Source organism: Cynocephalus volans, chromosome 3 (assembly GCF_027409185.1).
Source record: "Cynocephalus volans isolate mCynVol1 chromosome 3, mCynVol1.pri, whole genome shotgun sequence".
NCBI lineage: Eukaryota > Metazoa > Chordata > Mammalia > Dermoptera > Cynocephalidae > Cynocephalus > Cynocephalus volans.
Window position 1 is genome coordinate 16,006,165 of NC_084462.1, and position 12,235 is coordinate 16,018,399.

Here is a 12,235-nt window from a genome sequence, read left to right on the forward strand (position 1 = left end):
CGTGCCAAGAGAAAAACTGTGCCCTTTAAAAATCTTTTAGAGCCCATGCAGTTTTAGTTTCCAACATGGCTTCAGTCCTGTTCACTCCAACACTGTGAGCTGTGGAGGTTCTGTCTACTCCTGGTGGAGTGGGGTGTAAGGCTGCTGCACAGGGGCCAAATCAGGGCAGCCCAAGTGGGCAGCACTGAGATCTGAACCTTGCCCCACCTCACCTACCTGAAGGAGTAGCTTCCTGCTCCCAGAATTCACTGAGTTCCCTACATCTTCCCTTCCCTGGCCCAAGCCCCCTGTGTGGCTTCCAGCCATGCCCTGGGCCTGCCCAGCCCACCTTCTCACCCCCACCCACCCTCCAGCACCCCTTGCACATGCTGTTCCCTCTGCTAGGATGCCCTGCCCCCTGTGGGCCTGGCAAATCCCAACTCCTCTTTCCAGCTCCAGCTCAGATTCCACATCCTCTATGAAGTATGCCCTGACCTTCTTGCCTCCAGTGTTCCCACTGTTCCCAGAGGCATTTTTAGCAGCAAATTCATTGTCACATCAGCCTCGCCTATGCGGTTGTGAGGGCAGAGCCCTTTGAGGATCTGTGTGCCACCAATTTCTGTAGCTCTAGCTTCTGGCAGTACCTGGCATACAACGGGTGCTCAATAAATGCTCCCTGAATTAATTAAGTGAACTTTACTGGGCAGGCAGACCTGCCAGCCCGGACATCTAGTAGTGGCATTGGTACCAGGTGCTCAGCACAAATGACCCAGAGGCCCAGAGGTTAGAGAGCCATCCTCATCCTCCCCCCTGCAGCCAGCCAGCCCCAGCCCCAACGCCACGGCCGCACAACAGGACAGAGATGCTGCACCCTGTCCCAGGAGCGTGCAATCAAGTCTGGGACTCTCCTTTCACAGCCAGTAAAGGGGAACGAGACCTGGATTTGTGTGAGGGCCTCAGGCTGCCTCAGCTCTGTGATTTTTGTTGGGCGTGGATGACGCCCAGGAGATGGGCCCCATGGTGAGGGGCCCAGCTGCGGAGATGGGGATCCCGCTGCCTCATGTTGGGGCAGGTGGTGTGAAGCCGGCCCAGCCAGTTCTGGTGCCAGCAGCCCGCCCACCCCTCACAGCTCACTTCCAAAGCAGCTGCCTCCTTCCCCCCAGTCTGGTCACCAGGGTTTAGGAGACAGGAATGTGGTGCTGACAGTCGGGGACTTATAAACCCAGCCACCTGCCACAGAGTGGGCCCTGCTTCCACCCCGAGCTGCTGCCTGCAGGGTGGGCCCCTCTGGGCAGCTGGCACCCCCCATCTCCACCCTGTCCCAGTTCAGGATGCACACAGATGGCATTTGGGAGAGGCCCACACACCTCTCGCCTCACAGGGGTCCCTCTGGGGTAGGCTCAGAGCCTAGGGAAGGTGGGGGCCCCTCCACTTCAGAGCCAGGGCCCAGGCCCCAGACCCCTGTGAGTCCTGGTTCTGATGGGGAGACTAAGGCAGAGGGTCTGGGACTGGCAGGTCCAACAGAGCTAGGGACAGAACAGTCAATGTGCCATATTCTTCTCCCTGGATTCTCCAGCAAATCAAAGGGACATAGATGCCCCATGAACATGGCTGCATGCCGACCCCAGGCAGTTTCCCTGGCCCCTTGGGCCTCCTGTCCTGTGGCCCACTGGCCCTCCGGCCCCCTCCATTTCCCTGGGTCCCTGCTAAAGACTCGATCCCACATTCCATGCAGGCCTGTAGCTTTAAACCACCTGGTGGGGCTGTCCCCTGCAAACTGCTCGTTCCACATTCTCAGGGTGGTGGGGTGGGTGGGGTGCTGGCACACCCTCTGGGGGGAAGCCTATAAGACACAGGGCGGGCAGCTGGGTGGGACGGGGGCCCAGGAGAGAGTTGGGACCTCGCTGCCACTGTCCTCATGGCCCTGCTGCTCCTGGGGCTCCTGGGGCTCCTGGGGCTTTGGGGGCTGCTCTGTGCCTGTGCCCGATACCCCTTTCCGGCCCATCGGTGGCCCCCGGGGCCTCGCCCACTGCCACTTATCGGGAACCTGCACTTGCTGCGTGTGTCGCAACAGGACCGGTCACTGATGCAGGTAGGTCAGGCAGCCCCACTGCTCACTCTTGCTGCCTTGATGGCAGCGGTGCCCCAGCCCCATCTCTAGGGAAGCTGAGCCCCATTTCCACCATCCATTCCAGTGAAGTGCTGGGCCCAGCAGGGGACACAGGAGGCTCAGGAACCTCTGAGAAGAGAGACACCCCATCCCACAGAGAAGCAGATGCACTGAGTAAGAGGCAGCCCTGGAAGTGCTGCCCAAGGTTGGGGTCCAGGAGCTGCAGGCCAAGAGGGCTCCCCAGCGGGCTCCCTGGAGGTTGCAGCATTTGCTGAGAGCCTGCAGCAGGGCCAGGTTCAGGGCAGCAGAGGCGAGGAGGGCAGGTGTTCCTGGAAGTTATCTAGGAACTGGACCAACCTGGACAGGCAACGCACAGAGGCACCTTTTGGGCAGGTGTGTGTGGCTCCTTCCTGCCTGGGCTGGAGGCAGGACTGTCTTGGACCATTGTTGAGGGCAGGCTGCCTTGCCCTACAGCCAGGAGCTGGCTGGCCTGGAGGTGAAGCGGAGCTGCAGAGCCGGGCCCCGCTCTGTGCAGGCAACCAGCTCTGCTCCCTGCGTCCACCACCCCGCTGCCACCACCCAAAGCAGTTCCCTCTGCTCGGCCTCTGACGCTCTCACCAGGGACCAGCCAGCCCTCCCCAGCTGCAGGTCCCATAACTTCTTCACTCAAGGGGCTCCTGTTTCCAAACCACCCAGGCAGGGAGAAGGGGCTGCACCCTTTGACCCACAAAGCACTCTGGGCTGAGGCAGCCCCACCCTACCTTCCCTAGGATGGGACGTGCTGCGCCCCACCCAGCTGCAGCCACCAGGCTCAGAAGACCGAGTCTAGCCCAGTGCTGGGCCCCTGAGGCCACCACCCAGTGTACTCGGGGAGCAGCAGGCAGTGGACAGCATGGCAGCCCCAGGTCTAAGTCCCAGCTCTGTCCCTCAATGTGCTGTGATCAACAGCAGCTCACTTCTTGCTTCTGAGCCTCAGTTTCCTCATCTGTAAAATGGGGAGATGACAGCCCTCCTCTCCTGGGGTAGGGATACTGTGAGGACAGAGGGAACGGGCACATGGTAAGGCTCCAGAGGGCAGCCTCTATGTGGCATCATTGTTCTGTGTCTTCACTCAGGCCAGGGAAGGTCAGTGAGACAGAACTGACCATGCAGGGCCCCAGGCTCAGCTTCTGTGTGCCCTACCTTTACTGCGGGTTGTGGGGGGTGGGGGTAGGGGGTGCTGGCCAAGCTGAGGCTGGAGGAGGGGATGGAGTCTCCAGGGGATCCAAGCCTATCAGGCTTGCTCTCTGTTCAGACCCCTGGGCTTCCAGAACATGCCACCCAGCAGACAGCCCCTCCTATGCCTGTCGCTGAGTCTTGGGGCTCAAAAGAGCCCCCTGGGAGTCTCTGCTAAGAAGAAAAATGCACAACAGCCATACCCAGCACCAAATGGCATCACTCCACCCCTTTGGAAGAGATGAGGAGGGGGCTCTGTGGGTTCTAGGCTGGACACTGTCTCCCCCACCCTGCCAACCCACTCCAGCCCAGTTCCCCTCCAGCTTTGTGACCTCCAGGCCTTTGTTCACACGCTGCCCACTGCCAGGCCCTGTTTCCCTCCTCCTCTACCCCCACCCCCAGCTCCGAGTCTCCCCACATCTGAGCATGGGCTCAGCCTGAGCGGGCTCCCAGAGGACCTGGTAGGAGGAGGCCACTGCTGACCCCTGCCCTCCCCTGCCAGCTCTCGGAACAGTATGGGCCGGTGTTCACTGTCCACCTGGGGCGCCAGAAGACGGTGGTGCTGACTGGCTACGAGGCGGTGAGGGAGGCCCTGGTGGGCACCAGGCAGGAGCTGGCCAACCGGCCCCCCATCGCCATCTTCCAGCTCATCCAACAAGGCGGGGGTAGGCGTCTGGTGGAGGGCTTCTGCCAGGCAGGGCGGGGCAGTCACCAGCTCAGCTCCTGAGGGCCCTTCTGGGGCCCAGGAGAGGTGGGGGCTTGAGAAGAAGGGCCTCTGGATCCTGGCAGCTGGAGGAAGAGCTCCCAGTGTGGCTCCAGGAAGAGCCAGGGGGAGCCTGGGCCTCCTGGGTTGGTGCTGGGGAGGGACAGGGGTCCACATGCAGGCTGAGGTGTCCCAGACACTAGCAAGTTGGGACCCTCCCATCCCAAGCCAAGAGGGTGTTGGGCCAGCCAAAGCCAACTGGGGAGAACAGGAGTGGGCCTAGGAGTAAGGCCCCAGCCGGGTCCCACTGACCCCCACCTTACTCCCTGCCAACATCATCTGGAGGGTATCTGGGGGGCATGGCTCATTGGCACCATGTTGTCTGGCCCACAGGCATCTTCTTCTCGTCAGGGGCGCCCTGGAGGGCCGCCCGCCAGTTCACTGTGCGCACCCTGCACAGCCTGGGTGTGGGGCGGGAACCCATGGCTGACAAGGTTCTACAGGAGCTGAGGTGCCTCATGGGGCAGCTGGATGGCTACAGAGGTGAGTGTGGGCCGGGGACACCCCTTTGCGGGGGCCCCCACACGACTGAGGCTTGTTTCTGCACTCCCGCAGGCCGACCCTTCCCCCTGGCCCTGCTTGGCTGGGCTCCCTCCAACATCACTTTCACACTCCTCTTCGGCCAGCGGTTTGACTACCAGGATCCTGTGTTTGTGTCTCTGCTGGGCCTCATTGATGAGGTCATGGTCCTCTTGGGGTCCCCCAGACTGCAGGTGAGAGGTCACAGTGAGAGGTCGCTGCCCAGGCCTCGCGGTGGGGATGAAGCTGGGGGCTGAGACTGGCGTGGGAGGGGGTCTGGCTCTGGGTCTTTCGAGAGCAAGATTGGGGGCATTCTGGCACTGTCCCCACCCCAGCTGTCAACCCTGCCAGGGTGCAAAAAGAGCCATGGATCAAAGGCCTGAGTCAGCATCCATCTGACATTAATTGGCCATGTGACCTCAGACCAGCCCCCGTGCTCTCTGGAAATGGGGGGGTCTAGAGCAGAGGATCCCCATCTTCCTCCCACACCCCCATCAGTAATAGATGCACCTGCTCAAGGTGGGGTGGGGACCAGGCATTTCTTCCTAGGATTGTAAGGCTCCATGTCCCCCAGGCATCGCCCAGCTGACATCGGTTCTTCACTGTTACAAAAACCACAAAAATTGCTCCTTCTATTGTTCAGAATTCCCAGGGACATGAGCATTCGTTCTTTTCCAAAATTTAAAGTTTTCATATTTTCAGTCATGACCATTTTTAACCATGCATTCATTTACTGACGCATGTGTACGTAGCCCCGCTATCTATATTTGCAGTTGGAGTCATAGTTCATACATCCTTTGTTATCCTGATTTCTCAATGGCACATGGTCCTGTGATGTGAGGTAGGGACAGCAGCCGCGGTTTTTGGAGTAGTGGTGAGCGCATCTTCAGTCTCTGTGGCTTCTGACTCATTCTAGCCAGAGCCAGGTGATCTTGTCTCCTTGGGGGGCCAGGCTGACACCGTCCAACCCCAGAGCCCTCCCAGGAGGATGGAGGTCACAGGGCTTTGCATGACTCTGTGAGTGGGCGACAGGATGTTCCATGGCTTTCTTTGCCTGTGCCAGCTCCTCACCACGGAGGTGCCAGGCAGAATTTGCTACCAGTGATTGCTAACGTCCTGGGGGAGGCAAGTAGTGCATGGTGTGGCCGGGAAGGCAGCCGGCATTTCTTGAGCACTGCTGGAACCAGACTCCGGCCTCGCCAAACAGACAGCTGTGATTCTCATGTCACAGTGCAGGGCGGGAGTGCTCAGGTCTGTTGTCTGCGTTCTTTTTTCATGACTTGCTGCAGATTCATAGTTTTCTCCCCAGTGGCAACCGCCTCCCCTCCTCCATCTTACTTGCTTTAGTGGATTGAAAGTTTCGGGGGGGAGTATGATGACAAGCAGCCTGTTGGAACTTGCACAAAGCCACCCAGGTGTGTTACCTGTCAAATGGCTCCTTCCCACATGTGGACTGAAGGGTTTCCTCTGCGTCCCCGAAGGAGGGTGAGGGGCCCCAGTGCACCGGGGCCGAGCGCCCTCTGGTGGCCACGGGCGGCACCCCACCTCCCAACACATCTGCCCAGAGCCTGAGGCCAGCCCCTCCCTGGCTGCAGGAACACACCTGCTGATAGATGGATTCGCTCCCCACCACGCTGGGGCCTGGGAGGCTGTGCCCGGCCCCCTACCCCACCATCTTGCCCCCTGCCCTCAGCTGTTCAACATCTACCCCTGGCTTGGGGCCTTGCTCCAGCTGCACCGGCCCATCCTGCGCAAGATTGAGGAGGTACGCACCATCCTGAGGATCCTCCTGGAGGCACGGCAGCCCTCCAAGCCCCAGGGGCTCCCAGTGCAGAGCTACGCGGATGCCCTGATCCAGCAGGGCCAGGTGTGGGCGAGACCCAGGTTCACCTCAGACACCTATGGGGAGTCCCGAGGGCCCACCCCAAGAGGAGCTGGGGAGGGGTCCATGCCAGTCCTGTACCAAGCTCCCCCACCTGCTGGCTGGGGGCCTCTCAGAGCTTCAGTCTCCTCATCTGTGAAATGGGGCATTCATAGGGCCTGCCTCACAGGCATTGGGAGGACAGGTGAGCCCAGAACACAGTAGGTGCTCAGCAGATGCCAGCTCTTGATCCCTCCTGCCAAGTCTGTCTTCTACCCTTTTCCTGAGTCCAGTCTGGGCTGAGCCCCTGGGGTGGGGGATAGACCCCCTGGACCCTCCAGGCAAGCCTCACCCTGCCTGCCTCTGCAGGGGAATGACCCTGAGGGACTGTTTGCCAAGGCCAACATAGTGGCCTGTACCCTGGACATGGTCATGGCTGGCACAGAGACCACCTCGGCCACGCTGCAGTGGGCTGTCCTCCTGATGGTCAAGCACTCGGGTGTGCAGGGTGAGGCCCCAGCAATCAGATGGAACAGCCCTTCCTGCCCTCAGTGGGTGGCGCCCCCAGGGTCCAGGGGATGGAGGCTCCCTCTGACATGGTGCCCACCCTCTTGCTCCAGGCCGGGTGCAGGAGGAGCTGGACCGTGTGTTGGGCCCTGGGCGGCTTCCCCGGCCGGAGGACCAGCAGGTGCTGCCCTACACCAACGCGGTGCTCCACGAGGTGCAGCGGTACATCACCCTCCTGCCCCATGTGCCCCGTTGCACGGCGGCTGACACCCAGCTAGGCGGCTACCTGCTCCCCAAGGTGGGAGGACCTCGCTCCTTCATTTCCTCTCTCATTGGGGTGGGCTGGGGCAGGGGATCTAGGGACCCTAAGATGGCTGAGCCTCAGAGCTGTCCCTGACAGCCCAGAGCTCCCTTGTTGGAAGCAGAAAAAGGGGTTCAGTTAGGAGCAGGAGGGAGGCAGCCCTCGGCCCCACAGCCCTGTCCTACCTGGAGTGGCAGAGTGGCATATCTGGGTCCCTGGCTGTGTGTCCTGGGGAGTCTTACTGTGTGATCTGGGGGGGGGGTCCCTGGCTTGTGTCCTGGGGGATCATGTGGCCTCCCTGGATACCAGGTGCTTCACCTATGAGATGGGCTAATACCAGGTGGGTGTGGCAGGAGCTGCATCCTCAAGGAAACCTTCTGAGATGGGCCCCTCCACCCCATCTCCCCCCTTGCTCTGAGCCTGCCCAGCCCATGGGAACCCTCTCTCTGTGCTCCCATTCCCTGGGCCCAGTCCCACTTCCTCCCCACCATAGGGCACGCCTGTGATCCCCCTCCTGACCTCGGTGCTCCTGGACAAGACGCAATGGGAGACTCCAAGCCAGTTCAACCCGGGCCACTTCCTGGACACAGATGGGCACTTTGTGAAGCGGTCGGCCTTCCTGCCTTTCTCCGCAGGTCAGAGGGGGTGATACAGGGGGCCCCAGCCCACCACTAGGATGCTTGACCTCCCTAGCTCCTGCCCACACCCACCCTGCCTCCTGCACCCACCTCCTTCTCTCAGGTATTGGGGGCAGCAGAAGCTGCTCTTGCCCCTCGCCACAAACCCTCCCTCCAGTTCTCTGGGATATCCCCCTTGCCCCTCCACTCCAGGGACAGGCCTAGCCCACCCCATTACATGCCTTGGTTTCCCTTGCAGGCTGCCGTGTCTGTGTCGGGGAGAGCCTGGCCAGGACTGAGCTGTTTCTGCTGTTCGCTGGCCTCCTCCAGAGGTACCGCCTGCTGCCCCCGCCCGGCGTCAGCCCCTCCACCCTGGACACCACGCCCGCCCCCGCCTTCACCATGCGGCCACGGGCCCAGGTGCTGTGTGCAGTGCCCAGACCCTAGGGGTGCTCCTGCCAGGTCTGGCCTGCACTGCTAAGGCAAACTCCCAGGGACCACCACTCCCCAGCACCCAGGTATCTGGGTCATCCCCCTCCCGGGCCCCAGCCTGGGATGCTCCCTGGGTGATGGAGGGCAGGAGCAGCATCCCTGGGGAGGGTGGATGGGCAGATGTCCCCTCTTTGGCCCCTCGCTGGGCTCCCACTTTGCCCGAAGCAGCCACAGGGCTGTTGTTCCCGGCCGGCTGCTTCTGTCCCACAGATCGTGTCCTCTGTGGAGCTGAGCAGGCTCATCCGATTTGGAACACTCATCTGGGCGCCATGGGGGCAGTGGCGCCCCCATCCCCCCCAACAGCCCAACAGCCCCACCCCGGCCTGGTTCTTTTATTTTTTTTGAGGCCCTGGGCCCCCTCGCCCCAGGCTCCCACTACTCAGATCCTATGAACCTTTTCCTTCAGTTTCTTCCCCCAGGCAGCCAGACCCCCAGAGTGCACAGCCAGTTTCCATCTGTTGCTCTTCTCCCACGACCCCTGACTCCCACACCCCATGGGTATCAGCAGCTGCCTCTGGCTCCACCCAGGCCTCCCCCCATCAGACCCTGTGGGGCCCCCATACCCACTAGTGCTCCCGTGGGGACTGCAGGGAGGCCCAGGGCTGGGGGCTCACAGAAGTGCAGGGCTTCCTGAAGGGGGTGGGCACCTCGGCCCCTGGAACACTGGTGGGGCATCAGATTAGCAAAAACAAAAAAGTCTGGCCACACTCAGTGTTGGTGACGATGTGGGTCAGTGCAATGGGACAACACCTGGAGCGTCATAGACGGGGTCCCCAGGCCCAGGGGTTCCAGCACTAAGCACCCATATGTGCGAGAAGATGGTCCCTCACGGAGAAAGGAAAATGGACTGTGGCGTGTTCCTACAGAGGCTAGGATGAAGTGACCAGGACCACATGGAGCAACAGCACAGATCTCAAACACCCAGGGTGTGGGCGGGGGGTGCCAAGTTTCCTAAAGTCAGGGCAGGGTCATTGCTCAGACCTGCTGAATTCACCGGATCACCATGAAGAGGATGGGAAGGAAGCCGGTTTCGGGAGAGGAGGGTGGCACTCGGTTGTGTCCTGTCATTTATTTCTGGGGGAGAGCTGGGTGGTAGGTAGGTTTGTTCCATTGTTCTCTTCCTGCATGTTGTAATATGTGACATTTAAAAGTTGACAGCAGGGCCGGCCCGTGGCTCACTCGGGAGAGTGCGGTGCTGATAACACCAAGGCCCCGGGTTCGGATCCCATATATGGATGGCCGGTTCGCTCACTGGCTGAGCGTGGTGCTCACAACACCAAGTCAAGGGTTAAGATCCCCTTACCGGTCATCTTTTAAAAAAAATAAAAATAAAAAAAAATAAAAGTTGACAGCAGACAGAACAGCCACCCTAGCTGGTGGCACCCCAACCCCTGCCAATGCCAGGCAGGCGCTTGTTCACGGGTAGTCACAGGGTGAGATAAAACACTGGTCCAACCCAACTTCATCCTGGTGACTGATTTTGAGGCTCCTCCGGAGCGGGGTGGGGCATTCCAGAGGTTGGGGTGGACAGGCTGGTGTTTGAAGATGCCCACTGGCCTGGGAATGGGCTGGGTGGGAGGACTCAGGCCCCATGCTCTTGGCCTCTGCAGGGGACTCTGTGCCCCCCACTCTCAGGCTCCCCTCACTGCCACCTTCAATTCAGAGTACTTCAGCCCTGAGGGTTGGGGCCTAGCCCAAGGCCTGTCTGGGGAGACGCTGATTCTTCCTTCCCCTCATTTTATTGAGGTACAGCCGACATACAGCAGACAAATAAGACAATGAAGTGCAGTTTTACAAGTGTGACATCTGTAGTTACCCATAAACCATCTCCACGGCTAAGATGATGAATACATCTGTCACCCCACCCCTGACCTTTGGGCCCCACTGGGACTGACTCATGTGACCGCTCACCCCACTCCACCCATGAAGAAACAGGCCAACGAGGTCACAGGACTCCTTCCACGGGGGTGCAGCCAGGGCCCCCAAAACTAGGCAATCTCAACATATCATCCTCAAGTGTTAAAAAAGCATAACTTAGTAAAAATAAGAGCAGGTGTCAAAGCTTTATTTAACTCATTCCTGAGAGAACGGGCAGGCTGCTGGTGATGGTTTAAGAGCATGTGGAGAACTGGGGGTGTGGGGTGGGTAGGAGGGCAGAGGGGAGGCCAGGCGAGACCCAACTCTGGCGCCTGCAGCCCCTGGGACCGCCTTCCCCACAGGGCAGAGCAGAGCCACGCTCACATTTCTCACAACCATGCACGGGCCGTGTGTCGGGGCGCAGAGGCACGTCCTTGGGGAGGGCTTATTGGCAAACGTGGCTGGGTGTTGACAGGACAGACCTTCCCATTGTCTCTGCCCAAGTTGCAAAGTTTTTGTTTGTATTTTTTTACTATGGTAAAATAACATCACATAAATTTATCATGTTAACCACTTTTCAGTGCACAGTTCAGTGGCGTTAGCACAGTTACACTGCTGTGCAACCGTCACCACCACCCATCTCCAGAACCTCTTCATCTTCCCAAACCGAAACTCTACACCCATTGAATAACGCCCCATTCTCCTCCCCAGCCTCTGGCGCTCACCATTCTACTTTCTGTCTCCATGAGTTTGACTACCCTAGACACCTCACATAAGTGGAATCACACAGTATTTGTCCTTTTTGTCTGGCTTATTTCACTTACCATAATGTCCTCAAGGTTCACCCATGTAGCATGTGTCAGAATTTCCTTCCTTTTAAGACTGAATAATATTCCATTGTATGGATGGGCCACATCGTGTTTATCCACTCACCTGCTGATGGATCATTTCCAAGTTCTGGATCCCCTTTCCTGCCGGCTGCATCCCAGAGAACCCCGGGGACAGGCAGCCAGTGAGTTCAGCCTCCACACCGCCTGGCTTTCAGGAGAAGTCTCTGTGGATGTCCATCCAATGGTCTCCAGATGTGCTGGGAGGGGGCAGACAGGCTGGAAACCAGGTCTCAGATGACGTGGGCAAATCATCTGTGAACATCTGTTCTCACGGCCGCAGCAGAGCAGACACTGCCTCCGGCCTCTGCACCCCCTGCCTCTGAGTCATGAGGGAAGGAACGCTCTGGGGCTAGGCAGCCGCTCTTGCTGCCGGATCTGCTTCTGGTTCAGGGCTGGCCCCAGCCACACTACATGCACTTTAAATTATCCCTCCTAAGTCAACAAAAAACAAAACTGCAGAGTCCCCGGGTCATAAGCAAACTTTCCCACATGGATCCCAAGGCTGGCCAGGCCTTGGGAGGACACTTTCTCCTGCAATGGAGAAGTCATTAACTATGACCCCAACAACCCAACAGAGCAGCCATGCTCACTGCCTGCTCACATCCAGCAGGGCAAACATAGGTACGGCTGGGGATCCTGTCTGGTCCTGTGGGGCAGGGGTTGTGGTCCAGTGATGTCCAATGACCCGAAGTTCCTTCCTCTGTGCAGGGTGGTGTCTGTCAAGAGCTTCTGGCTGGAATCAAGAGGCTGGAAGCCTGACCTCCACTCGTGAACCTGGGCCCTCTCAGGTGACCAACCAGGGCTCCCTCAGAGTGGGGGTCTTTCTCTCACCTCAGATGGTGAGGGGAAAGGGAGTAGATGGCAGGCAGAGCCAGGAGGGCTCCCTGGGCTTCAGAGGACAGAGGGACTTGGGCAGCTTGCCCAAGTGTCCCAGGACCTCTCTGGGTGGCTTTTATATGGAACACCCTGAGGTAGACCACATAACTGGCCAAATTAGGCCCTTTCCCTGGATCCAAGTGCTTGTGGAATCTAAGGAGAGGCCTGGGGTGTCTGAGGTCAGTGGATGTATTGGCTAGCTTTTGCTGGGTAACAAATTGCTCCCAAATTCAGTGGCATGAAACAAT

General features: G+C 59.3%; 1 protein-coding gene across 1 annotated transcript; it reads left to right on the forward strand.

Annotated features, from left to right (window-relative positions):
• Positions 1–1,897: 1,897 nt before the first annotated feature.
• LOC134371601 (cytochrome P450 2W1) lies at positions 1,898–8,319 on the forward strand. Its single transcript, XM_063088441.1, has 9 exons — positions 1,898–2,071; positions 3,807–3,969; positions 4,401–4,550; positions 4,623–4,780; positions 6,280–6,453; positions 6,817–6,955; positions 7,068–7,252; positions 7,749–7,890; positions 8,132–8,319. Exons 1-9 carry the CDS (start codon positions 1,898–1,900, stop codon positions 8,317–8,319), a joined length of 1,473 nt encoding a protein of 490 aa, XP_062944511.1.
• Positions 8,320–12,235: the final 3,916 nt, after the last annotated feature.